Source organism: Poecilia reticulata, linkage group LG5 (assembly GCF_000633615.1).
Source record: "Poecilia reticulata strain Guanapo linkage group LG5, Guppy_female_1.0+MT, whole genome shotgun sequence".
Classification (NCBI taxonomy): Eukaryota; Metazoa; Chordata; class Actinopteri; order Cyprinodontiformes; family Poeciliidae; genus Poecilia; species Poecilia reticulata.
Window position 1 is genome coordinate 30,027,927 of NC_024335.1, and position 27,252 is coordinate 30,055,178.

At 44.0% G+C, this 27,252-nt stretch overlaps 1 protein-coding gene across 2 annotated transcripts in view; it reads left to right on the forward strand.

The window, feature by feature from the left end:
* plxnb1b (plexin b1b) overlaps positions 1 to 27,252 on the forward strand; it is a 68,124-nt gene that overhangs the window by 30,301 nt on the left and 10,571 nt on the right. The window contains exons 3-21 of one of the 2 annotated variants that reach the window (XM_008410420.2): positions 7,204 to 7,297; positions 8,362 to 9,535; positions 11,393 to 11,575; positions 13,685 to 13,813; positions 14,081 to 14,181; positions 15,448 to 15,580; positions 16,889 to 17,045; positions 19,040 to 19,148; positions 19,604 to 19,712; positions 20,043 to 20,831; positions 22,263 to 22,397; positions 22,481 to 22,603; positions 23,553 to 23,646; positions 24,521 to 24,687; positions 24,928 to 25,079; positions 25,166 to 25,271; positions 25,912 to 26,048; positions 26,516 to 26,692; positions 26,772 to 26,961. In XM_008410420.2, coding sequence (XP_008408642.1) covers positions 8,372 to 9,535; positions 11,393 to 11,575; positions 13,685 to 13,813; positions 14,081 to 14,181; positions 15,448 to 15,580; positions 16,889 to 17,045; positions 19,040 to 19,148; positions 19,604 to 19,712; positions 20,043 to 20,831; positions 22,263 to 22,397; positions 22,481 to 22,603; positions 23,553 to 23,646; positions 24,521 to 24,687; positions 24,928 to 25,079; positions 25,166 to 25,271; positions 25,912 to 26,048; positions 26,516 to 26,692; positions 26,772 to 26,961 — 4,155 coding nt within the window. In that variant the 5' untranslated portion in view covers positions 7,204 to 7,297; positions 8,362 to 8,371. The remainder of the gene's footprint in view (positions 1 to 7,203; positions 7,298 to 8,361; positions 9,536 to 11,392; positions 11,576 to 13,684; positions 13,814 to 14,080; positions 14,182 to 15,447; positions 15,581 to 16,888; positions 17,046 to 19,039; positions 19,149 to 19,603; positions 19,713 to 20,042; positions 20,832 to 22,262; positions 22,398 to 22,480; positions 22,604 to 23,552; positions 23,647 to 24,520; positions 24,688 to 24,927; positions 25,080 to 25,165; positions 25,272 to 25,911; positions 26,049 to 26,515; positions 26,693 to 26,771; positions 26,962 to 27,252) is intronic. The other variant, XM_008410421.2, reaches the window with a different exon arrangement.

The window sequence follows — 27,252 nt, forward strand, 5'->3', positions numbered from 1 at the left end:
GGCAGCAATGCTCAAGCTAATCACCGGGCTGCCTGCTCAGCCCAGTAGACGTAGACTAAACAGGTGCAGCATTGTGCAGATCTGATGGCGGAGAGGAGATAGAGGCGGTGCCAGAGGAGAGTAAAGCTGGAATCATTTGGGTTGAATATGAATGAAAAATGTTATATACTTTTCATCTCGTCTCATTACCTCAAATAGAAGAAATATTTCAAACAGGATACTATAAAACTTAAATCAAATTTTAATAATTTTTCAACCGTATTATTGTATTTCTTTCTTAAAATAATGTTAATCCAAAGAGCAGCGATAACAACAAAATGCTGCAGCCAAACTTCTTCAAAAGTACCTGCCTTTTGCCCCGTTCTGGTCTGAATAATCCAGGACGTAAGCAGGGAGTAAAGATGCTGCAGAGGGAGGAAACATATGAACTCTGGTGGTCGGTCAGAAGACAGAGACGGACCACAAGTCCTGTGGATCTGTTCTGTCAGGAGTCCGGGCCCAGCTGGCCACACCAGCGCGATCGCTTTAGGACCATAAAGTTTAAGTGCTGTGGGAACTTCCTACCCACTCGGAGGTGAGCGGCTCTCCTCAAACCTCTGAAGGAGCAGCTCACTGGCATGACAGCGCCATTTTTGATACTTGGTTCTCCTTGTGTTTTAGTCGTGTTTTCTGAACAGATCCCAGGATGGCTGTTTTCCACTTCCTCCTCCCCCTCCTCTTCATCAGCTGGGTAAAAACGGTTGCCGTTCAGATGAGCAGCAGTTGTTTAGCATGGCTCTATAAATAAGTAGTTGTCAGCCAGCCAGCAGCGCCTGTCCAGCTCCAACAGATTGACTGATGCTGCAGCCGCACCAGCTCAGCGTTGGCATGGCAACGCCTGCTAATACCTTTACACATGGGGGGTGTAAAAAGTTTATCCGGAGCTCCTAACTATACTCTGCACTGTAAACCTCCCATGTGTTCTCATGTGCAGAAACTAATACCTCACTAATGCACTATTGGATCATTTGTTCATCATTAATATCCTCCAAGTGATTGGTTTTGGATCCTTGAATACTAACCTCATGTTTTTATACATCTCTGCCCAGGGGTCAAATGTCAGGCTGAGCAGCTCAAAAACTATTGCTTTAATACTGTTTTAACTCCTCTGATGTGACTTTAGAGCTGTAACTTGAAGCTGTGGACCGTTGTGCATGAGGACTGTTCCTCTGGTGCGCCTCTCATTCTGGTGCCGTTCCTGCTGTGAAGCAGCAGTGTTTTCAGTGCCGCTTCAGGAAGAGGGACTGAAGGGATTGAAGCAACATTTTAAGCATTCTCACACTCAAAGCTTTGTTGTTCGGTGACCCAAATATCAATCAGTTCTGGTACTAAAGGCTATTTCGCATCTTTGTGTCACCATAGCAAACCTAAATGAACAATAATACAGACACTGAACATATTTCTAATATTCTGAGTTTGGTCTTTTTCCAATAATGGTCCCATAAATTACCAATAATTTCTTTAGGACAGGTCAAGTTTTGAGTTTATTCTACAAAAAAAAAAAAAAACTAGCTCTTTTTACCCTTAGCATTTTGAGCGATGTCATTTGTGTTTAAAGTTCTGCTGTCCTGAGACTCTGACTGGCTAAATATACTGCCATGCTATAGTGCAAGTTCACAACCCTTTAAATATCTTACACAACAGCTATTTCTATTTCTATTGCACACTGGTGCTCCAGCAATGTACAGTGCAGCCATGGAGGATGATTTCAGTTCCCAGAGTCTGGACTATAAGACCATGGACCCTCTGGTTTTCTACAGCATCGCATTGATTGTACCTGCATCTAACTTGTTCATTCAGTTTTACTTGAAATATTGTTTTTTTTCTATTCTAAGTTATAAAAGTGGCACTCTCAAATTCAGAGTGCATTGTATTAGTGTCCTCTGTTAACATTTGAGCGGTTGTCTCCATGCTAGCAGCCGTCATCTCGGGGTCCTCCTTCTTTCTCTCCAACTCCATAAAACTTCAAGTCAAGCTTGTAGCTGTTGTTTTTGTCATTGCTGAGCCTTAGCTTAAGTACACAGTGTTGGCCCAGGTATTACTGTAGCAGCGACAGGTCCCCTGTGACTGCCTAATTAAATTGAGCTAATTTAGAACGCAAGAATTCGCAACAAAAATTGTTGGAATACATGCAATCCCATCTTGCATGTATTCCAGCTGATCAGTTGTCTAACCGGGCAGTCGGGTTAAAAAAGGCTTCTGTCTGAGGAAACCTGGCAGATTGCATGGAGCCTTTTCGCCTCTTGGACTAGCATGTAGCCACCGCCGTCAGCTGAGTGGCGTTGTGTCTAATGGTTACGTAGTGATGCTAACAGCTGCTGCGGTTCAGCACAACATCTGTGTGGAGCAGAAAGCACAGGAGGGTGATTACCAGTGTCTGTGTAACTGTACACCATGGGCTGTCACAGCTACTGAAGCATAAACTCTGTTTGTTGATAAAAGGAAAGATTAGAAATGTCTGTGTTTACTTATGGCCACATTGTGTGTGCGTGCGCGCGTGTGTGTGTGTGTGTGGCAGCTTCCCCCCTACAATAAGGACTAGGACCCTTTATGGGATTATATATGTACCCTGTAATGTTGCTAATTAGAAATCCTCCCCCCCACCATACACATACTTGTTCTGAGTGGGTGTTGAATTGTGGGTAATTAATGTCTCCCTCATCTTCCTCTTCCTTCGCTACCTCTCCCTCTCTGGTTCCTTTTCAGGAGTCACATTCCATCAGTGCTCGGTGACCTCTGAATCCTGCTGCCACTTGTTTCTATGGGTTCTGAAAAAGTTCTTAATGTCTTTATGGCCATTACTCTGCCGAGTGTTTGGCTCTTTGGCCGTTGTCGGTCGCCCTCCCCGAAGATGTTCTCGTTCGGCTGTCAGTTTGAGGGAAAGCTGAAAGAGCCTGACCTGGTGGAGTCGGTGAAGTGGATGATGCCTCGGTTTAATGTGCCTCCCAGGAATGCTTGTTAGTGTCGTTTGGCAGATTTTTGCTCGACATTGCGCTGCTGGTCAAACCTGTCTGCCACCGAGTGCATGGAGCTACGCTTTGCAGCTAGAAGCCTGAAGCGAATGCGTCTGAAACTGGACAGGGACATGTCCTCCAGGATGTACTGTGTGCCTAGTGTTTCTCTAAAATTCCCAGATCACATTTCAATAACATCCATATGTTCAATGGCACTGAAAAGCTTTTTTTTAATTTTTTTCATTTCAGGTTTTGTTACATTAAAAATGAATGCCAATATAAGTAATTTTGGAAGTCTTTCTAAATACAATGTGACATTTATCCTGTTAAATGTCAAAATGACCTGAAAATGCATTCTAACCTTTCCAGGTGGCTTAACGTCACTTTCTCTAAACTTTTGAACAGACACGTCCAACAGTTTGACTCCTGGATCCATCAGGAAATGTTCTGTTTTAATCAAAACCAGTCATTGGACGATCCTACTGTTCATGTTTTGACACCAAGAGGCCAAGGTGACACTTAGTAAGTGATTAACAGCACCATGCCGTGGTGGGGCTTCAAACAGGATGCTGAGCTTAGTGTCAGAGTGTCATCAGTAGTTTTGAGTTTCTGTTTGAGGTGGAATTATGTGCCATAACCAAGCACTTTGATTGGTTAAGTCGGTGCTATTTTTCCCCTGAGCTGCACTGAAATATGCGTATGTCTTAAGTTTGTGTTTTGTGGGCTGTGAAAGGTTATAGAAGAAAATACAGAGAGATGCTTAGATACTGTTCTCTTCAGTATGAAGGCGTCTTGTTAGCTTGTAGCTATCAGGATCCTGTCTCCTTCAGAGCGATTGTTTCTGTTCTCTCTTGATTGAACCGACTCTCTGCTCCCGTTTGGGTGTCTGTCCTTGGATAGAAGTAAAACCAGCGCTCTCCTAACCAAACCTCTCTTTCTGCTTGCTGGTGTTTTCTGCTTCAAACTGAGGTAATCTGACTCCGGTGTCATAAAAACAGTGTGTGATCACTGTGATGCCTTCACCTGTTTTGTTCGTAGATTTTACTCCACAACTAGTAGAGGCCACTGCAGGCTGTTTCTGACCCCTGACCTCAAGAAGAACAATAGATTTTTTTTTTCCACACACAAAAAGTTTTAGCTCAGTTGTTGAAACAGGCAGTAGGTGTGTGAAGTAGAGCACATCTTCAAGCAAGACATTTGTTGAACTTTGAGGGCAAAGTTTGAAGGAAGACCAGAATGCCCTCTGAAAGTTAAAATCCTTTTTAAAAATCCATGCTCCTGATGCTGGGTTACAGTTCTGCAACTCCATAACGTTCAGGTAATTAGTACCTGAATGTTTGTTTTTCATTCTTTTGGAAATCCTTTCCAACTCCTTTTCATTCCAAACTACTTGGTTTGATTGTTTTGGGAAAGTCCTCGTGTAAATTAACTTTCCAGTCAGGCTCCTCTCTGCTTTCTCAGCTTCCAGTCTTTCTCGTAATCAACCGGCCAATCCTGTGAGTCTCCGGAGTTCGGACCGTGCTGTCACAAGAGGCATCCTCCGACAACAGACGTTAATACCTCTTCCAGAAGGATCAAAGGAACCTTCCTGTTTAGATTTCATTATTTTGGAATGTTGTCTGGTAATCAACAGGCTCTAGCTCCCTGTCTTTGCTCGTGCAGCGATTGGACGCTCATATACTTTTCAGTTTTTTTTGGACGGGGTCTGGGGAGACGGGGGTGGGCCCTTGGCCTCTTGCCAAGCTGTTACCCTGATTCCCACATCCAGAAGATTTACCCCAACAAAGCAGGCATTCTAATGCCCTGTGTGGCAGAGAAAGAGCTCTGTGCATGTGTGTCCGTGTGCGTGTGGGTGTGTGGTGTGTGTGTGTGTGTGTGTGTGTGTGTGTGTGTGTGTGTGTGTGTGTGTGTGTGTGTGTGCGCGTGCGTGCGTGCGTGCGTGCGTGTGTGTGTGTGTTGAATGAGTGAGCTCTCCACTGCTGGAATGAATGGTGTCCTTTTCAGGCTTTTTTTTTCTTTTTTCAACTTTTGTCCAGCACCTCATCCTATGAGCTTCCAGCAGACCTGCCTGAACTTGTAAGAGATCCATTTTGCAAATGATGGAATGCTGAAAGGCAAAGGAAATCACGTTGGGAAAGTTGGAAACTGGGGGTTGGGGGATGATGTGCTCTATGTGTCTAGTTTAGATAGAAAAGGAGAATTTAGTGCAATTTAGCTGTCACAGCCAGGCACCATTCCATGCCGTTTCCCTGCGTGAACACGAAACTGCACACTTACGTGTCAAAACAGAGATGATCTCTTCAGCTTCCCTTCCTAATCTTCTAATTTACTTCTTGTTCTTTTCCAGGGACACAAAGGCTATAATTTAGTTTGCAACTAATACCCATCCAGTGGGAGCATTTCACACAGTTTCTTCAGGTCATATCAACTGAAATTTATGACCTTTTTAAAAGGGGTGCACCGATTTATTGACCAGCTGATTTATTGGTGCCGATTTCCTTTATTTTGGGAGAACGATGATCAGCTCCCAACATAGGAGGAGCTGATCTTATCCCCCGATCTTATCTACCTCTGCAAACGTCTGAAAATCAACCACTGTCCTCTTCTGCTCTCCTGTGAGAGAGGTTTGACTGACATACTGACCCACCAGGTCATGTCTGCACATTTGCAGTTAACGATAGTCAACCCACTGTTGCAACTCAGCGAGTTTCTTGCTATATTTAACAACATTTCAGACAAAAAAATTGGTATCGGCCAAAATCAGAATCGGCTGGTCGGGCTTTTTAAAGATCGGTTATCGGCGATCGGCCAGAAAACTGCAACTGGTGCACCGCTTCTTTTTAAGATTATAATGAATGACACTTAATACTTATATAACAAAAGAAATGTGTGTATTTCTAGAGCTTGTCTTTTGATGAACAGCTGCATGTACATGATCTGAGTGTGTGCTCCAACACACCACGGGCCCTGTCTAAAGGGCTCTCTGCAGTTCCTCTGCAGAGAGCTGGAAATGCAATGCATTGAACCGTCAGAGTGAAGTGTGTTAAGCTTGGTTCACACAACTAGATAGTTATGCTGACTTTTTGACCCGATCTCCCTCATCTGACAATCTGAAGGACTCCCCCCATTATAGTGATGGCTCTACAGATAAGAGATCTTCCACTGACTTGTGTTCAGAGTGATCTGGTACGCTCAGATATGACTGCTCCCATCTCAGTCAGAAACATTCAACATGTTGGATCGTCTTGGCCTGACATCGTGTGTGGTGTTCCCCCATGAGGATGAACGGGAACGCAGCCTGTTGAATGTGACATGTGGCCAGTCAGAAAGTGAGGAGACGGGACCACGGAGGGGAGTCCAAAGTACAGAAAACAAAACAACTGCTAACAATAGTACACAAACTATCTATGTTGGCTTCTTCCTTGTCGGTCATTTTTACTTACTCTGAACTTAGTTTGATCTCAAGCAGCTTAGCGAGATTTCCTGTCTGACAACTGAATATTCTTGATTAAAATCTGTGTGGTGTGTTGTCTTTGCTGTTTGTCTTAATGGCTGCTTTATCAGCAGGTATGGTCTCTCAAGTTTTAGATCTTGCTACCAGGCATTTCTTATAATCCTGCTTCCTAATGTGAGTGTCCACGTCTCTTTCTACTCCCGTTTGTGAATAAGGGAGACATCCCTCTTTGTTTGCTTTGGATGAGTTCCACATGCAAGACAGATGTGTGTTAAATTCAATTTAGTCTTTTTCTAGAGCAACATTTTTACAGTTAATGTCTCGAGGAACTTCAGCAACAGCTGAAATAACAGCAAATAATGCAGGTTGAAGAGCAGGAGATGAAATGAGGAAGAGTGAGGAAAGTGGTTAGTTTTCCTTACTCTCCAGTAGTTTAAGCCTATAGCAGCATGAACGACTACAAGCACATCATCCGGAGCTGATGTGCTTGAAGAGGTATCTGTGTTTTTGGTTGTAGTAGTCTCCTGCCCCTTCTTGACTTAAAATCCTGTCTGAACAGGGTATGAAAAGTCTATGAATTAAGTCCGGGGAAAAAAGAAACCTGATGTAGTTTAAACATGACGAGCTCCGGGCTCACTCGCCCCCCCCCCACTGCCCCCCCAGTGTAGGCTGACATAACTCTGGATTTTGATTGTGAATCACAGCTTGTTTATGAACTGAGACCTCAGATTTGTCTTATCTTTCCTTGTGCTGCAGGTGTTATCCAGAAGGATGCGTTTATGACCCGAGCCTGAGCATCTGGGAGGTCAAGAGGTAACATACCTCTGTAAAGCACCACTGCAAACAAATGGTGAGATTGTTGTGTGGAGAGAGAGAATTTTAAGTTTTCAAAGTTTCTCCAGTGCTGTCTGACTGATTAAAGTCTCATTTTTCTGTATTCTTCTCCTGATAAAAGATCAAGAGGTTTACTTTCCTGTTAATGATCAATGTGTGATTTAACAAACTGAAACCATCAAACACTGCAAAACCACATCTTACCAAGTATTCTTGCCCCAGTTTCTAAAGTAAATATCTTAGTACACTTGAAATAACACACAATTAACTTGCAAATAACTTCTCCGTTAGATATAGGAGCTTGTTTTAAGTCAATAATTCCTTAATATTGATGGAAAAGTTCTAGTTCCATTGGAAGATTATTTCACTAAAAACATTGGGGAAAAAATCTTGTTGTAAGTGAAATTTAATCTGCCAATGGAACAACTTTTTCATCAATATTTAAGGAATTATTACTGACCTAAAACAAGCTCATATTTCTTGCCAAAAAGTTAATTGTAAGTAAATTTTGTCTTATTTCAAGTGTACTAAGATATTTGCACTAGAAACTACTTGGTAAGATTTTGTTTTTTCAGGGAACCAGGCATACCTTCGACTACTAACATAATTACATGTGGAGTTTTTAACCAGAACCAATAAAATGCTTAATAACAATTCATAAGTTCTGTAGTGTCAGAGGTCGCATCCTTGGTGAACCCCTAAAACTCTTTGCTCTTAGATTAACAGAAAATATTGTAGAAAAATTTAGACTTTGAGTAGTTTATACAATATAACAATAAGCAAAGAACCAAAGTACAAGTACAACTCACATCTTACTGATCATAGATCCAAGTCTGTAATAGGTCCTTGTGTCTTGGGAGACCATCAGAATCTCAGTCAGATCAAATATCTTTGCAAGTTGTAATGTATCTTGTTGAGGTAATGTGCTATTATAGCAAACATCTCATGCCTGATCTGCTGTATGAGCAGTCCTGCCAATGTTCCAGAAGTGCACAGGAAACGATGGCAAAACCTTTAGCAGTTCTGTTGTACTGGAGGTAGACATGCTTTCTGATATTTGAAATTGTTTCTTTCCCTCAGCTCTACTGCCATGCTTCCTGGGACAGCGTGTTCTGCTTCAGCGTTAATGCTCCACGCTCTGCGGTGCCTCCTGCTTGTTGCCATCTTTGCTCAGCCATTTAGTTCACCATCCAGAGGTGTTGCACAGGGATCGGTGTCTTCCCACTCTGGCCTTTATCCCACTTTTAAATGGAACAACACGATATTCGAGCACCTGGCCCTGCATCCTGACCCCAGTGTAGGATGGGTCTACATTGGGGCTCGAGATCAGCTGTTCCAGCTAGATCCGTTACTTCAGCTTAAGCTCCGGAACGACACTGGACCCGTTATCGACAGCCCGGAGTGTTTGCCCCCTGTGACAGAGACCAACTGCCCTCAAGCAAAGGAAACCAGCAACCACAACAAGCTCCTGCTGGTTGACCCTTACTCTATGGAACTTATTACCTGTGGGAGTGTCAATCAAGGAATATGCCAGAAGCGTAACCTGACATCAATCAATGTAGTGCTTTTTTCCACAGACAAGCCAGTGGACACTCAGTATGTAGCAGCCAACCACCCCAATGTTAGCACTGTCGGGCTTGTGGTTCGCTCTCACCCTGACAGACAGCCGGTTCTGTTTGTGGGACGAGGTTATACCAGCAGCCATCCACCTATCTCCACCCGAAACCTAGCCCAAGCCCCCATCTTTTCCTACGAGGAGACCGCCAAGCTGGCCGTCGCCGGCCGCCTTTCAGAATATGATCACCACTTTGTGGCCTCGTTCGCCCACCGGCACCATGTGTACTTCTTCTTCTACAGGCGGGACCTGAAGTCACAGTCACGGGAGTACCGCACATATGTCTCGCGTGTATGTTTAGATGACCAGGCCTATTACTCGTATGTAGAGGTGCCGCTGACGTGTCGCTCCAGGGCTGGTAAAATGTACAACCTCCTGCAAGCTGTCCAGCTCGGATTCTCCAAGGACGGGGTTAAGGGTCAAGATTCAGAGATCCTTCTCGGAGTCTTCTCAACTCATCTGACCTCATCGTCTCGGCCAAGTGAGGACTCCGCTCTGTGCATGTTCAACCTTGAAGATGTGGACCGCAGAATTAACTCAACTAGAGACCTGTGCTACACACAAATGGGTAGAGAAGGAGGAGCGGAGGCGGCATACATTGAATATGAAGTCAAGTCCAACTGTGCCAACCTTCCAGAGGTAAGCACAATGACCCATAAATCTGTTCTCTGTGACTACACTCAACTATTAAGCGGAATGTCTGAGGGGAAAGTGGGCTTTTGTGCACGTAATCCAATCACTTTGGGTCCAACTGAAGTTTCAAATTGACAGTTTTCTTGAAATTTGTAGTTTTGTGGAAAACTCACCTAGCAGCCAATCCAGAAGCACCATTCACATTCCATGGTGCTGATTGACTGTACCCCCAAATTCAGAGATAAGTAAGATCTTTGGATGCTAGTTACTGCGTGAGCGCTAATATGGTTTCCTCTGTGTGTATTAAAGCATTTTAAGGTATATTTGGTGTTTGAACTATAAAAATAGGCAGTTACTTGTAGCCCCTAACCCCCATGAATACCTGGGGGTCCACAGTAACGACCTTTAGGATTGAGATAACTGTTGAACTTGAGTCGACTCTTATTTAGTCGACTACTTGTGGTTTTCTTTCTCTTTGCTTGTTTTCTCGTCAAAGATAAATGTGTAATGTTTGGCATGAGATCACCATTTGATGAGAATGGAGAAAAATATTGTTTCCGTCATAATGGAAAGATCATAATAGGAAAACCACAACAAACTGCAGAAAGGAGGCAACCTCTGAGAATTAAAGCCAAAAAGCAGATTTACGACATGATTACAACGTTAAGTCTTTACTTGATCCCTGCAAATAAACAATCTGTCTCCACTTTTCATCTTTGCCAGGAAGGTCCATCTGCACCCTGGGTGGATTTGGACAAAAGGTTTAAGCCATTAAGAGTGCAGATTTGTTCCTGGTGATGAAATGTGAAGTTTCACAGTGATAATGAATAACCAAGATGTATCTTGGCTCTGATCTGGCCTTTATATTTATGGCTATAGGTACTCCGGATATACTCAGAACTCATTAGTCGTTACAGCGTAATCATAGGCTTCCATCAGCCAAACCAGCTAGTGTCCAGGCACCGCTTAAGCTGCTATGACATATTCCCAGACCTGGCTCTTTATTTTTTACATCCTATAATACATTTTCCTTTCATGATGTCTGCTCTGCTGTTTTTAGAGATCTATTCTGCTTTGCTGAATGTGCTCTACAGTTGTGCAGAAAAGAGCAGGAATCAAATTTTCCTATAAAGCACTCACACTATATTTGTTTTGTGGATGAAGGGTAAGTATTGCTACCACAAAAGCTGTTCCTGTCATCATATTAACATAGAATCCATCAAAAGTTGCTTCCAGAAGCCAGAGTTCTTGGGTTCATTGCCTCCATCTCTCATTGCTAATGATGAGGCAATGAACCCATTGGGGAGCGGTCTCGTTTAAAAATACAGCTTCTGCAACAAGAAGAGTCAAGACTCCCTCTTCCCAAACTGGGAAGGCAAAATCAAATCCTATTTCAGATTTATAGTGACTGTGTCCAGTTTTATTTCATCCTCAAACCACAAACTGTTCCCAAGAAGTCCTGCCACAGTTTTATGGGCCCCATCAGGAACACTTTGGGAAACATTTTGGCTTTTGGTGTTGCTGTAGAGGAATTCAAGACAAATTAGTTCAAAGATTTTATGTGGAGCCCAAATGAGCCGGGAGAAAGAGGGAGGGAGGGATGGAAGGAGGCAGGAAAGCAGGTGAGTTGATGGACGTATATATAGGTAGTAGGTAGATACATGGGTAGGTATGTTTCTACCTACATACCTAGCTATATACCTACCTATATAGCTAGGTATACCTATATACCTTCCTATGTAGGTAGGTAGTTAGGTATGTAGGTATTTTGTGTTTAAGTGAATTGTCTTCTTTCAGTCTTCAGCCTTGGTTAAGTGACTCGTCGATGCGACTGTCTTCTTATGGTTCTGTTCTGAATTTCAGAACACCCTGGATGCTTACCCCTGTGGCTCTGACCACACTCCTAGCCCCATGGCCAGCCGGATCCCGGTGCTAGTGGACACCATACTGGACAGCCCGTCTGCCCGGCTCACTGCTGTGGCTGTGAGCATGAGGGAGGGATATACCATCGCCTTCCTTGGAGACTCCAAGGGGAAACTCCACAAGGTGACAGTCCAGCCAATAACACTGCCTATTCACGCAGAAGAATGATTATGTTGCATTTGAAGCAAAGAACTGCGGTATCAATTGCCAAAATAATGTCCATCCAAGAAGCATATAGTGATGTCTCTAACTGGAATTTGGGTTCTTATGGGAAACATTTATATGCTGATTTGAGACCCAACTAACCTTCATCCAGATAGATAGCAAATATAGCAAGAAAGTCAAATCAGTGACTTTCTTGCTATATTTAGCAAATTTCAGATAAAATATTTTTATTGGCCAAAACTGGAATTGCCAGTTTTAAAGATCATGATTGGCAACCAGTTAGAAAACTGCAATAAAAGCAACCTTACATCTTTTTTTGTCAAAATAGGCCCAAAAGAGATTTTATTGACTCTGGATTGTCAAAATGTACCAGAAGTCTTCCAGAGGGATGCAGTACTCTAGAAGTTATTGGGGCATCATCACAGAACCATAACAAACTATCTGCCAAGGATTTGTTTAGAACCATACTTGAAGCTACCAGGAAGCCATTATCCTCCAGTTCTGTCATATTCCATGACTGTAGTTGAAGATGTTCAGAGCTCAGAGACATGGCTGAACAAAACATCACCTGAAGCGACCACGACATATCATGTCACATTCTTCACATTCTGGATGAAGTCAGACTGACTCTTGACGGAGTCACATCACATGCTTCCAGCACCGTGATTTTATGTGATTTCTTCATGTTCTGTTTTTAACAAATGTGAAAAGCACTCAAAAAGATTTCCACATTGGCATTTATAGGGCACTTGTGTGCAGATTTTTGGGGCAAGAAATTAATTAAATCCAATTAGGATTAAGGTCGGAACATGACAAACGGTGGAAAAAGTGAAGCGATGTGAATCGTTTCCAGAGGCGCAGCACATGAACAGGCGCAACACTCCACCTAGCCATGATGAATTTACCGTGTTTAGTTGTTTTTAGATGATGAGTTTGCACAGATTGTGTTTTGTTCAGCTGCCTTGTTCTCTGGTGCTGTGACTGGACAGTTCCCCCTCAGGGCATCAATAAATCTATGAGTCTGTGTCTAAAACTTCCCTCAATAACGTCAGCTTGGAGGTCAGGGAAGGACCTGGGTACCAGTGATGACACGAGGATTTTACAGGCTGAGAGACCTCCTGCACACACTGGAGTCTTTGTCCTCAGTGGCTAGCCGTAGTGAAGGAGCATTACAAAAGGAACACTGACTCCATTAATATGTTACTATGCAGTTACATCAGATTCAGCGTGTATGGGACTTTATCTCTTGTACATAGCAGCATACTGTACTCGGGGTTGTGCGCCGTTATTGCTGCACACCTTCACACACGCGCGCACACGCACACACACGCACACACACACACACACATTCTTCTGGATGTTTCATTTTGTTGTGCTCAGTAAAAAAAAAAGTAAAAAAAAACTGAGGTGGAAAAGATTATCTCATTTCATCAAGAGATTATGAATCTGTCTTTTTCAGATGGTTTTAATTTTATTGTGGAGAAGTAACATAGTAACATGACTGTTACTATTACTGTTACATGACATAGTGAAGTTTGGCTGTACAGATGCACTGATTGCAGTTTTCTGACCGTTCTCCGATTACTGATCTTTAAGAAGCCTGACCTGCTGATTCCAATTTTGGCCAATACCAATTTTTGTGTCTGAAATGTCGCTAAATACAGCAAGAAAGTTGCTGAGTTGGCAACAGTGGAGAGAGTGTTGTTAATTGCAAACATGCAGACATGTCTTGGTGGGCCGGTGTCAAACCTCTCTCATTGGTGAGCAGAAGAGGAAAGTGGTTCATTTTTAGGCCTTTGCTGAGGTGGATAAGATCGGCTTGACATGCAAGTATCGGTCGATCACTGATCTCCCAAAATTGAGGAAATCGGCGCTGATAAATTGGTGGAACCCTATTCAGCAGTTAAGAGAGATGAAAGTACATTCCTCAGCCACATGCCTGAAATCCTTCCTCTCTTGCTTTGTAGTTTTTTGTCTGTCTCTCAAAGCTTTGATGCCGTTTGGCCCAGTCATGCCTTCTGTAACGTGTAGACAGAGGGATCAGACCGGTGTCTTGTTTCTCCTCAGGTTTTCCTGGGGCCAAACGGCGAGGTGGAGGAGTACTCTGTGGTCTCCATCCAGAAGAACACGCCTATTAGCTCGGACCTGGTTCTGGACCAGGAGGAGGAGCACCTCTTCATCATGACCCGCGACATGGTACAAACTCCGGCCGCGCTCTCGTCCCACACCGCCCCTCGGCCGCGCTGCGGGCACAAAGCAAAGCAGGAAATGACTCTTTGCTTTCTGCTCCAGTTATTCCAGCAATGTGCGTGCAGTTGGGATTATTCCGGCCACCGTATTCTTGATTTTTTGTTGTTGCACTGGGGGAATGTGGGCCATCTATTGTTTATAATCAGATTTTTTTTAGGAGCTTAGTGTGGCTGATTTGCACAAATGAGTGTGATTGTTTTGTCCTGGCTGCAGCTGCAGAAGAGGCCGGTGGCTGAATGCCAGCAGCACCCAGACTGCCACTCCTGTCTGCTGGCCCATGACCCCTACTGCGGCTGGTGCGTCCTGGAGGGAAGGTGAGAGAGCTGCTAGCAAGACGAGGAAACGATAGGCACCCAGTAATTAGTCATCCATTTGATGTGATTATGTTCATTCAGAAAGAGCAGCCTGATTACCCCATGACTCAGATGTTTTTTTTCTTTTTAACATGAATACAGTTCAGTCACCTCCAGACTGATCCTTACACAACCAATCCCAAACTTCTGTCACTCTATTAGGCTCCCTGTTGTAGCATGTCTGATGTTTGACATTTCCTTCTCTTCATCATCCACAACTCTAGTGTTCTTCACAAAACATTTTGGAAGCGGGTCTTTTTATGTCTCACTCTTGTGAAAAGAGACGATGGATTTCTCCCTATTTTCACTTTTTTTCCCCCTTCATATGTAATATTTCAGATGATTGAACTAATAACAACATCAGATAGCGATAACCTCAATAAATACTAAAAAGCAGTTTTCAAACTATGTTTTTAATTAAGGGAAAACAACAATCGGAATCATTCATTCGTTCATACTTTCCTTTCTGCTGCCCTGCAAAAACACAAAATCTTACCAAGTATTTTTGGTTTATTTTCCTGTGCAAACATCTTAGAAACTTGAAATAAGACAAAACTGACTTATAAATATTTTTTCAGCTATATATTGGAGTTTTAAGTCAATAATTCCTTAATACTGATGAATAAGTTCTAGATTTCTTCACTTATAACAAAACATTTTCCCCATGTTATAAATAACATAATTTGCCAATGGAACTAGAACAATATTGAGGAATTATTTACTTACAACAAGCTTCTATATGTTCCTGAAAAGTTTTTTAGAAGTTATTTTTTGTCTTGTACTAAGATATTGGTACTAGAAACTAGAGAGATTTTGTGTTTTTGCAGGGTTTTGCTTCATGCCCTTTCAGGTGAAGTGAATGATGCTGTTTTAATTCAACCAGAATTTTCTTGCATGAATAGCCTATTTATTATCTTGATGTGATCACTGAGTCATATCATTTTTCATCACTTCATTTTTCTTTTCAAATATTTTGTATTTGGGAAAACTCCCGCCCTCAAATAGCTGGAAGAACACTGAAGACATGGAAACAGATTTCTATCCCTCAGATGGATTTCAATGTTTTATTTTTCTCTTATTTTTTCCACCTCATTTTTTTTCATTTTATGTGTTAAAGGGGTCCAGTTTACTGTAGCTCCTTTACCAGTGCGGTGAGGGAGACTCTGACTCCAGAGTGAGTTGTGGCGATAGTGTGACACAGTGTGTGTGTTTGCCTTTCCTCTGCAGGTGTGTGCTGAGGTCGCAGTGTGGTCGTGGGGACCGAGCCGGCCAGTGGCTGTGGAGCTTCGACATCGAGCAGCAGTGTCTGAGTGTTCAGGAGCTGAACCCATTCAACATCAGCCGGGAGGAGAGCAGGATGGTAGGGTCACTTACTTTCACAAAGCAAAGTAACAAACTATGCTTAGCTACATGGTAAAACTTTTTTTTTTTTTATCAGAGTAGAGACTTTGTGAACAGAGCCAGTTCTACTGGGCCCGTTTTAAGATTGCCGTTTAGTTAACCAGCCCAGGGAAAAGTCATTTTATCTGGGGGATAATCACTGGGAGTCGTCCAGCCACGGTCTGCACTCCATGGAGGTCTGTGGAGATGAGATTAGAGCTCACTGGGGGGTTGGAGCTGCTCTGCCCAGGGCCCGCTCTGATTGGTTGGCTTGTTTGGAGCATGTGGACTCTTTCTGGCTCTGGATGTCCTCATGTCATCCTCAGGTCCAACAGGGAGCGGGGGGGATGTGGGTTCTCACACCCGCTATTAAACATTTTCACACACACGCACGCACGCACGCACAGTATGTTTTTGTATCTTCACAGGGACTTTGCATTGACTTTCATTCATTTCTGCAGGCTAACCATCAGCAGAACATATCTAGTCCTGAATCTAAATTAAGTCGCAGCTTAATCCTAAACCTAACTGCTAATCCCAAAACGGCGCCTCCTCTCATGGGGCCCAGGCTTTGGGCCCCATAAGGAGAAGCCAGTTCACTGCAAAAACACAAAAACTTACCAAGTAATTTTTCTCTAGTTTCTACTGTCTTCTCTTGAAATAAGACAAATCTAGCTTATAAGTAGCTTTTCAGCAAGATAAAGGAGCTTATTTTAAGTCGGTAATTCCTTAATATTGATGAAAACGTTTTAGTTCCACTGGCAGATTTTTTCACTTATAACAGGACATGTTTCCCATAAGTGCCAATGGAACTAGAACTTTAAAAAAAAAAAAGTATTAAGGAATCATTTACTTAAAACAAACTCATATTTCTTGCTGAAAATGTACCTGTAAGTTAGTTTATTGTCTTATTTTAAGTGTGCTAAAGACATTTTCACTAGAAACTAGACCAAAAGTACTTAAGGTTTTGTGTTTTTGCAGTGTAGTATTTGTAGTATTTGTTTATGCACACAGTCGGGCCAGCCCGGCTGATTCTGACAGAGTCGTCTGCTCTTTGTTCTGCTGTCAGTAGCTGGAACATCACGCCCGTCTGTCCAGGCTTACACAGCTGCAGCTTTCCAAAGGAAGGCTCCCAGCTAATTGCTTAGTGAATCGCAGGTGCTGAGTTTTATCTCTCCAGACATTTGTTTGTAATTTCCATGTGGCAAAGCGACTGAGCCTCCTCCTCTGCATCTTTTGAACCATGTATAACAATCTAATTGCTGTGCCACTGCTCCCCTGTCCTCAGGTGTCCCTGTCCGTCCCAGGACTCCCCGTGTTGGAACAGGGCGAGTCGTACTCCTGCCTGTTCCAGGACAGCCGCAGTCCTGCCGCCGTCACCGAGGCTGGAGTCACCTGCCAATCTCCGGACTCCAGCAGAATACCCATGGTGCCTCCTGGACAGGGTGGGTCCAGCTTGTTCTGTTCAGAGCAGTGTTTTTCAACCACTGTTCCGCGGCACACTAGTGTGCAATGAGTGATCGTCAGGTGTGTCGTGGAAATTTTCCAATTTCACCTACGGTACTGTATATTCCGGACTATAAGCTGCTACTCTTTTCCTAAGCTTTGAACCATGCGGATTGTAGCCCGATGTGGCTTTTCTGTGGATTTTTCTTCAACCACCAGGGGGCTCTCTAGCAGGAAGTGAATCATTAGAAGTCAAAATTGTAAATCAAAAGAAGAAGCGCTGATTTTCATTTAGAACAACCACATGCTAGCAGCAGGCACGACGGAGAAATGTTTTCAAACTCATATCATGCAGCTTTTAAGTTGAGGGTTGTCGATCTGGCACTACAGGAGGGAAATAGAGCCTGGCTACTATAAAACCTAAAACCAGAGAGACTGAAATCTTCAATTTCTGCCAGGAAATCAGCTGTTTTCATCCAAACATTCACAGGTTTCACACTAGGTGGGTAAAATATACAGATATTGACRTTTTGTACATGCAACTCTTCATATTGTAACAGTGAATATGAAGTGAAATCTTTCCCAAATGTTATTKCTTCTTTCAGAATAAGAATTATTTTCTGTATTCCGGCTATAAGAATGCTTGTGGATTAGTTTGTAAAACACTTTGAAGTTTTCTACAACTTCTTTAAATTTAACACCACAGTGTTGTGGCACTATTCAGGTGTATTTTTGAAGAGGACGTGTTAAGTGCAATTTGAAATATGAAATGTGATCAAAATAAATGTTTGTGTTTATTTGATTCCTATTCAAGAGACTTTGATAAGAATGACTATATATGTAATATAGGCGACTAGCGACTACGGAGTATCTTTGTTTACATTTTTGGTTGGTGGTGTGCCTCGAGATTTTTTTCAATTAAAATAATGTACCTTTACTCAAAAAAGGTTGAAAAACACTGGTTTAGAGGCCTGAGGTTGTTTGTTTTTATTCACCAGCATTCGCTGCTTGTTGAGTCTGATCGCTTTGAACCTCCAACTGAGGGATTTTAATTACTGGTATGAGCTTTTTGGTTTTGTGACTAAGGGATTTGGAGCCCCGTTGTGTTGGGATTAACCTCTGTGTGTGTGCGTGTGTGTGAGTGCGTGTGTGTGTGCGTGCGTGTGCGTGTGTGTGTAGATTGTATCGACACATGCTGCATGTGCACACACAGCTAAATCAAATCAAACCCACTCCATCTTACCTAAAGCAGCTAGGACAGTGGCCACTAATCTGAATCCTAATATGCACAGTTCTGCTTAAATCTGTTTATGTACTGTCTACTGCATAATCACATGTATGCTGTTATTGTTTGTGTTGTATTTGTTCATTCAGCCTTTAAGGCTGTGATAAAAACATTGTAACAACAGAAGCAGCTCCACATAAAGCAGGTCCTACAAATCAGGACACATTTCCAAAATCTGTCACACAGACATGAAGATATTTTTGTTTTAGTAATGTCATAAAGATGCTTAATTTGAGCTTTTGTGCTACTTTATCAAAATCAGCCAAAATCAGAATGGGTCAGCAGGTCAGGCTTTTTAAAGATCGGCCACAAAATCAGCAATCGGTGCACCGCTATTTATTGGTGTTAATTTTATATGTCTTGTCTGATTGTGTTTTGAATTGAGTTTTTTATTCATTATTATGTGTTTAGCTTTGTTGCTTTATTCTTATGGTTTCTTTTATCTTATTTATTTATTTATTTATTACTCATGTTCAACATTTTGTTTCAGTTGCTGCTGGTGTTAAAGCACTTTATGAAGATGGTGATGATGATGATGATGATGATGATGGTCATGATGTTCCCATCATAGTACTGATATGATGTAGCTCAGAGTTGATAAGCCTGGCTAAAGCTTTGCTGGTTTCCTGGTTAAGAGATGATGTTCACTCTGTTTGCGTGTGTGTGTGTGTGTGTGTGTGTGTGTGTGTGTGTGTGTTCTGCCATCAGATTTCATCACTCTCACCTTGTCTGTCCGTTTCGGGGATGTCACGGTAACAGCCAGGGACTTCACCTTTTATGACTGCATGGCAGTGAAACAGCAGTCTGGGAGCTCTCCGTAAGTCACCACTCAGTGCTCGTCTTGTCTGTCTGCTGCTGATCTTAACACTTTGTCCTGTTTTTATGTAACTTCACGTCTTTTAAGCTTCTCAGCATTTTTCAATGTAAACACATTTACAATGAACCTGAAATGTGGATAACCAAATGTGGATAAAAGCACAAGTAGTCGGTACAGCTGAGTTCACGATCAGCTGATGTGACATAATGTAGAACTGTATGGAGAAAAGAGCCCCACCGGGCTGTGGCGGTGTGTTTGGGGTCATTGTCTTGCTGAAATATCCAGCCTGGTTTCATCTTCAGATTCTACTTTTCCATACTTTCTGGTGCTAACGAGGATGTTAACATGTTTTAAAGGCTGTGCAGCTTCACTTAGATCTTTTTCTTGCCATATTTCCTGCTGTGTGCTGATGGTTCCCCCAATGTCACCGTCTCTGGTGCTATGTCTGTGTGCAGCTGCCGTGGATGCGTGCTGAGCAAATGGGGCTGTAACTGGTGCGTTCACCAGCACTCCTGTACCCACAAGGCCGAGTGCGAGGAGGGCGCCATTATCTACAACCAGCATGTAAGTCACAGTAACGGAGGAGGAGAGCGCCGCACTCTGTGGCCGCTCGCTCCGCCACGAGTGGACCTTTCTCTGCTCACAGCCAGCGCTCCACAAACACTCCACCTGACGTACGACACCCATTTCACTGGCAGCCATTTTGTCCTTTGTGTGACGTAATGAGCTGGTTTTAAGGCAGCGTTCCTCCAGGCTAAGCTAACCTGGGTGTTTGTCGCAGCTAATGTGTCCATGCATGCGTTTAGCACAGCAAATTCAGTTCTGTTTTCCATTTTCTGTAAGTTTTTGATTTGTCTCCCCCCCCTTCCTTCATGTGTCTCCCCCCCTCCTCAGTTTAAACTCCCCACATCTCCCCCCCCTACCGCCAAACCCATGAAAACCATCCCAACCTCTACTACCACAGCGGCTACAGTCACCATGACAACCTCCACTCCTTTCATAACGCCATCAGCTACCACTGCTGCCACAACAAGCTTTGTTCCTGTTGCCATAGTAACCAGCGGGGCGTTAGCCACCTCCCCCATGCCCAGCACTGAGCCCCCACAGCCCTCCAGCTCGGCTCCGCCCCCGGCCCCGCCCAGCAGGGCGGAGAGGTCCACTGCAGTGGGGGGACTCGTCGTTGTCACCCAGAGCGAATCTGACCAAGTTGCCATGGCAGCGACTGAGGTTCTGCCTGTCACCGGGGCCGACAGCCTTAGTGGGGATCAGGAAGCCGTGATGCCTCTGGTCATCTCGGACGCCTCCACCCTGAGTGGGGTCACGCAGTCGCCCCCTAGTGAGGAAACGTTGAGCGTGACCTCACCTGACGATGAGCCCCAGCCCACAACCACCTTTATGGCGGGAGCAGCTGTTACTGACCCCTCCCCCAACCTGGACCTCACACCCAGTCCCTCACTGAGCCCAGAAGGAGGTATCCACCCGGACCATGACCTCGACTTTGACCCTGACCAGACCTGGAAGTCGAAGCAAGCAGACGCGCTGACTGAGGGCACAGAAGAGGACACAGCCAGGCTGTCAGGTGACGGCGAAGACCGTGACCCCCCCTCATACGCCCAGCTGAGGGAAACAGACTCAAACCCTGAACTGGATTACCAGGATGATCCAGCTGATGCCTTCCTACCGGTGAGTTGACGCGCGGTCCGCCCTCTGTGCCTCCTTAACCTGCTCACCAGTACTTCCCTTTACTCCCAGCGTCTAACTGGAATTCAAACTGGAAACTGTACATCCCACTGAAACGCTCCAGTCGTCTCCTCTGCCGCTGCTCTTCCTGTCTGTCTGCTGTGCCTAGACCACACAACACCAGCTGCTCTGCTCCACTATGGACCTTTTCTCATCACTTTCTTTCCTTCCTGATGCTGTAGATCAGTCGGTTTCTGTAGCAACTTAGTCACACAGTCCATCCTCACACACACACATGCACACGCACACACACGCCTACACACACACCTAAACGCACACAGAACATGGCTGAATGACAAGACGATGCCACTGACCTGGACAGTGAACATGGTAATCTGAGCTCCTGTTTGCCACTGAGCCGGTTCCCAATGATCCACTGATGACCGAGGTTCTCTCCGGCCTGCTAATCCAGATTTCCCACCAGGAATTAAAATTAACGAAGATACGAGCTGTCATTTATATGTAATACTATTATTTCAAAACAAAGACGAAATAATAACATAGTTAACATTTAAAACTGTCTCTAGCATGTCAAGTTAGCGGTTAGGGTGGCAAGCTTAAAAGATCAACATCAGAAAAAAGAAAAACAAAGAAATACTCTCTGGAGATCAAAGTGTTTTTAAGATTTTTGTGTGCCTGGAGACAAGTCCGACATATGATGGAGGGAGGATGATTAGTTGGTCTAAAACTTTATTAAAACACATTTTTTCAAAGCACTCATCCTCACACAGAGTTGGGTAGTAGCTAGCTACATTTATTCAAATACTCGAGTCACTTGAGTAACTTTTTGGAAACGTTGTACTTTTCTTTGAGTAATTTTAGTACAAAGTGTCATTGCTCTCACTTGAGTAAAATTTTTAGATTCTCTGCCCACTGAATAAAAAACTAAATGTTTTAACCAAAAAAATCAACAGACGCACATCAGGAATTTTCACTAAAGTTTCATACATTTTGAAATGGGGGGGAAAAAAATTTAGACAAATTTTCCTATTGCCTGATTGTGTTATTTCATAATTATGGTGTCTATATGAATTATTTTCATTCTGATCTTTAAAATACCAAATTTTCCACATAATTTAATACTCTGATTCAGCTGATTATGTGATTTTTAATGATTGAATAAATGATCGATAATGTGATCACGTACTCAATACCTGAGTAGACTTTTTACCAAATACATTTTTACTCTTACTTGAATCATTTCTTGGAGGATGTTCATTGAGTAAAAACATGTTGAAGTGTCACTGCTCTTACTTGAGTACAATGTTTGGCTGCTCTACCCGCCTCTGTCCTCTCGTAGCTGGTAGTCCATGCTGCAGGCGGGAGCTCGGGGCCTGCGGGGTCGTTACGTTGTGTGACTGTGTCTCACTGCAGGGCGATGAGGGCCCCTACATCAGCTGGGGCTCCTCTGCATGTCCCTGTGTGGAAAAGGTCCAGGGCTCCTCCCTGCTGCCCGTCCAGGTGGAGAGGAAGATCACGCTACTGGCACGCAACCTCCACCTGTATCAGGTGCAGATCAACGCTCCCGATCCGTCTGTGCAACCAGACTGGACCCAAAGGCATTTGTTAAACTTCTGTGTGTGTGTGTTCAGGATGCAGAGCTGGACTATGAGTGTGTGCTGGTTATCGAGGGTCAGACGGTGGTGGTGGAAGCCTTTGTGGAGTCTGACGACATGAATCCATCCAGCTTCTACATCACCTGTCAGCTACACAAGGTTTGAAATACATTCCACTGTTTATGTGCACAGATGTTTGATGTAGATGGAGACTTTTTATTTATTTATGGAAAAATTATCACAAGGAAAGTAAAAAAAAAAATTTACAATAGAAAATGTTGGTAACGCCAACTGTTTGTCTTTAAGTAACCAGGCTTTTTACTTTCTGTCTGGTGACTTCTACTCAAAAACAAGCTTTGTTGCACTCATATCAGCTTTTAGGGAATTTATCTAACCTGGCTAAACATAGCAACAATTTTCAAAGACAAAGTGACCTAAATCATGATTTTGTTTATCAGAATTGACTAAATTGTGTTTTATTTTTCCAATGTATACTTAGAAAATGTGCTAAATTTATTTAGCAAACATGCATTCTAATATTAAAAGATAATTTACGCTTCCCTTTCCAGTGCAGTGCACAGATTGTAGTTTTCTGGCCGATCGCCAATTCCCCATCATTCTGATTTTGGAAAATACCAATTTCTTTGTCTGAAATGTCAACAGAAAAATAAATCGACTGGCCGATAAATTGGTGTACCCCTATTTTCCAGCAACAAATCTGACTACTTTATTGGTTTCATAAAAGTATCAAATGCTTCGTTTATTATTGAGGAGATAAACAAAGTCCTGTTGACTTTGTAATTTTACTCCACGTGACAAGAAGATTTGGACTCCCCTGATCTAGACAGTGGTGTTATTTTGCATTTTTAAATTATGGCCCAAAAAGACTCAGTCACCGTCCAACATTTCAGATGAACTTTAACTGAACTGTGTGTATAGATGTATCAGTGGGTCCTGGCAGCTCCAGGGGGCTCTGATGTGGGTAAAGAACACGGAGCTCCAACTGTTCCAGTCAGACTGAGCCCAGAGGACGTGATGCCAGCCTCACCTGAGGCACGATGAACTTGTGGAATGCTTTTCTTTGAACCCAACCCTGCTGTGTGTTCAGTACTCGTACTCTGCTGCGGTGGAGGACTACAGTGCCATGGTGTATGTGAAGAGGAGGAACACGTTTCATGTGGACACCGCTCCTAATCTACACGGTGAGACCCGCCTGCTCTGCTCTGTGTTCAGACGGCACGGCTTGCTGAGGTCGGTTATGTTCAATGTGATTGGAGGAGAGCTTTCTCAGTCTGCCGCACCTTGCCAGTCAGCTGGCTGAAAGGAACAGCATTTCCTCATTGACAAAAAAGACAAAAAGTTTGGAAACACTTTATTTGAAGAGGTGTGTATAAGACTGACACTGTCATAAACATAACATAACACCTGTTATGAACATGGAGTCTTCATGAATGGTTATGACTGTTGTCATTAAGTGTCAGTTGGTAAATAATGACACTTTTAATGCAAAGTAGCATTAAAACCTGGAGTAAAAGTCAATTAAAAGTATTATTTACTGACTAACCCTTAATGACAACAGTCATTCGTGAAGAATCCATGTTCATAACAGGTGTTATGTTTATGACGGTGTGAAGTCAGTCTTATGCACACCACTTCAAATAAAGTGTTACTGAAAGGTTAAATATCCCCGCTTGCAAAAGCATCCCAGTCCTAGCATGGAAACCAAGAGAGCCACTGAGTTAAAACTACAGTTGGCTACCTGAGCAGACAGCCTGACTGATTATCCGCCTGAGTGTGGAAAAACAACAAAGCAGCTAAAATCTGTAGAAACACCTACAAACTACTTGGTGTTGATTCATGCTAGCCTTAGTTTGCTGTTTCTAATACAGAAGTAATAGTTAGCATGTTTACAGCAGCGCCAGGAACGTTTGGGTTTAAATGAAACCGTGGAGCTGTTGTTGGGTTACAGTGGAGAAACTTTGGCACGTCTATCTGCGGGCAGCTCAGATCCACGTTTTCTAGAGAGTTCTGCAGACCTGGCGTTGGTGTGACACCACTCTGTTGTTCTGCCGTCAGTGACCCTGTACAACTGCTCCGTGGGCCGGTCGGACTGCAGCCGCTGCCACACCGCTGACCAGCGATACGGCTGTGTGTGGTGCAGCGGCCACACCGCCAGATGCCTGTACTCAGACTCCTGCAGTGAACAAGTCCAGCAGACGTGTCCGGCTCCCGTCATCCACTCGGTGAGTCCATCTGTTGCTGCCTGAACCGGTAGCTGTGGCAGACCAACGGCATCCTGACAGAACATCCTTACGGGGAAGAACCTGGATCTTTTTTTTTTCTCTAAACCATCTCTGTGTTGATTTTGGATTCTTTTTGTCTCCCAACCTGAACTAACCTGTGGCATAGCGTCAGCTGTCTTTAAAAACCATCAGCTGTCTCCATGGTGATGGTGGTGAGCAGCTCTGCCGTGTTTCCTCCAGATTGAGCCGCTGTCTGGCCTGCTGGAGGGGGGCACCCTGGTGACCATTTCCGGGTCCAACCTGGGCCAGAAGGCTGAGGACATCGTCCACTCGGTGACGGTAGCCGAGGTGCCGTGTGCTGTCCTGCTGGACCTGTACGAGGTCTCCTCCAGGTGCTCTACACACAGCCTGCTTCTCTCTAACAGGAACTTCTGATGCTGAGGATGTGTGTGAGCTGTGTGTGACGCCTGTCCTCCAGGATAGTGTGCCGGACCGGCAGCAGTGGTGGCGAGAAGGACGGCACTGTGTCTGTGACGGTCAGTGGAGGGGCCCGGCGCAGCTCCAGTCAGCTCTTCAGCTACCAGGTTCAGTCAACTAGCTGCTTTTTTTTTTTTTTTTTTTGCTTTATCGTGCAAACAATAAATATATTAATTTTGAAATAAAATTTCTTTCACATAAAATAAAATCTACTAGTGGAACAGGTCAAAGTTAATTCAGCCTGTAGTCACTTTTCAGCCAAATGCAGAGAGTATGTCTTTCTGCTAACCGCGTAGAAAGTGTCACTGATTTATTATGATAAAATACTTATTATAAGAATTTGGATTTATTGCCACAATTAATTGCAATTAAATGAGGTTTAAATCTCCCCAAAGCTGTCATCTACCTCAGGAAAGGTCTAAAAATCAACCACTGTCCTCTTCTGCTCTGCTATAAGAGAGGTTTGACTGACAGACCGGCCCACCAGGTCATGTCTGCAAGTTTGTCATCCTACTGCTGCAGACTCATCAACGTTCTTGCTATATTTAGCGATATTTCAGTCAAAACAAAAGTGCAGGTCAGGCTTTTTATAGATCGGCGATCGGCCAGAAAACTGCAACTGATGCACCCCTCGACAATAATAATAATATAATTCTCTGTCGCTGTTTACTGCTGCTGTGTGTTTGATCTTCATGGAGGTGGAAATTCTGCTGTCCCTCCTCTGATCTGTCCCCATTTCCGCTTCAGGACCCGTCTGTCACTGCTGTCTCACCTGAAAGAGGTCAGAAGGCCGGAGGAACCACTCTGACCATCAGCGGCCGGAAGCTGCTGACAGGCCTGCCCTCTGACCTCACCATCACAGTGGGGGAGGTCCCCTGTAAAATGTGAGGAGATGCACAGTTTTCATTGTTTAAAGTCTGAACTGTTAGCTTTGGCTGCTGGTTATTGTTGCCGTCCAAACGAAATGTTGCTGTTCCCCCGCCGTCAGTCAAAATTACAATCATCGAGACATTCTAACACTTCTCTTACTGAGATCTGGAAGATCGGCCCTCGCAGCCAATCCACCAATCAGTGGCTGCCCTGTCTAATGCAAAAATCTTTGGACTTCGGTTTGAGCCCCTGCCTAGCCAAACGGGGCCCTCAGGACAACAGGAAGTTTCAGTGATTACTACAGTACTTTAATCTTTGTTGTCGGCCCCGTTTCTCACTGGATCATATTTGTCACTTATTTGTAAGAAAGATATTTTAATACTGCAGTCTGAATCCCGACTGACCTTTGACCTTCCTCTATTAGTAAGGGAATAGAAGGAAAGCCCACTCCCTGCTGGTGACGGTTGTGTCTCGTCCTCAGTGTGTCAGCGGTGCAGAACTCCATTGTTCAGTGTGTGACCGGCAGCAGCAGTGAGGCAGGAAGGTTCCGGGTTACCCTGCATTACGGCAGCACCCCCCGGCACCTCCACACCCCCCTGTACAACTACACCCACAACCCCAGCATCAGCAGCGCCTGGCCAGCCAAGAGCTTCCTGGAGTAAGTCTGACCCCGCCTCGCTGTGGCCCCCTAGCTCAGCCTGAGACCGGCTCTAAATCTCCTGTTCTCCCTCCGTCAGCGGTGGCCGCCTCGTCAGCGTGTCCGGCCACAACCTGGATGTGGTGCAGAAGCCACACATGGTGGTGAACATCTTCTCAACCACGTCCGTCAGCGAGAGCAGGAGGAGAAGGACAGCAGGGCCGGGGCGGACTCCCAGGAAGCTTCAGGACCCAGTGTGTTGTATAGAGCCACATTGCCCCATTGCACAGGTGTGTATATGTGTGTGTACTTGTCTACCTATCCTCTTTAAGGCCATTTCTGGCATATTTGCTAGTCTTCTTGTCTTATGGTGACCAATACGGTGGACCCCCTTCTGTAGGGTCAGGGTTAGACTTAGAGGTGTGATGTGAATCAGGTTTTAGTCAAGGTGAGGGTTAGGGAAAATGTCTGGATTATGCATAAAATGGAAGTCAATACAAAGTCATAGTGTGGATAGAAATACAAACGTCTGTGTTCTCAATTTATCAAGTTTTTTTTTGTAGCACATTTCAAAAGTGGTA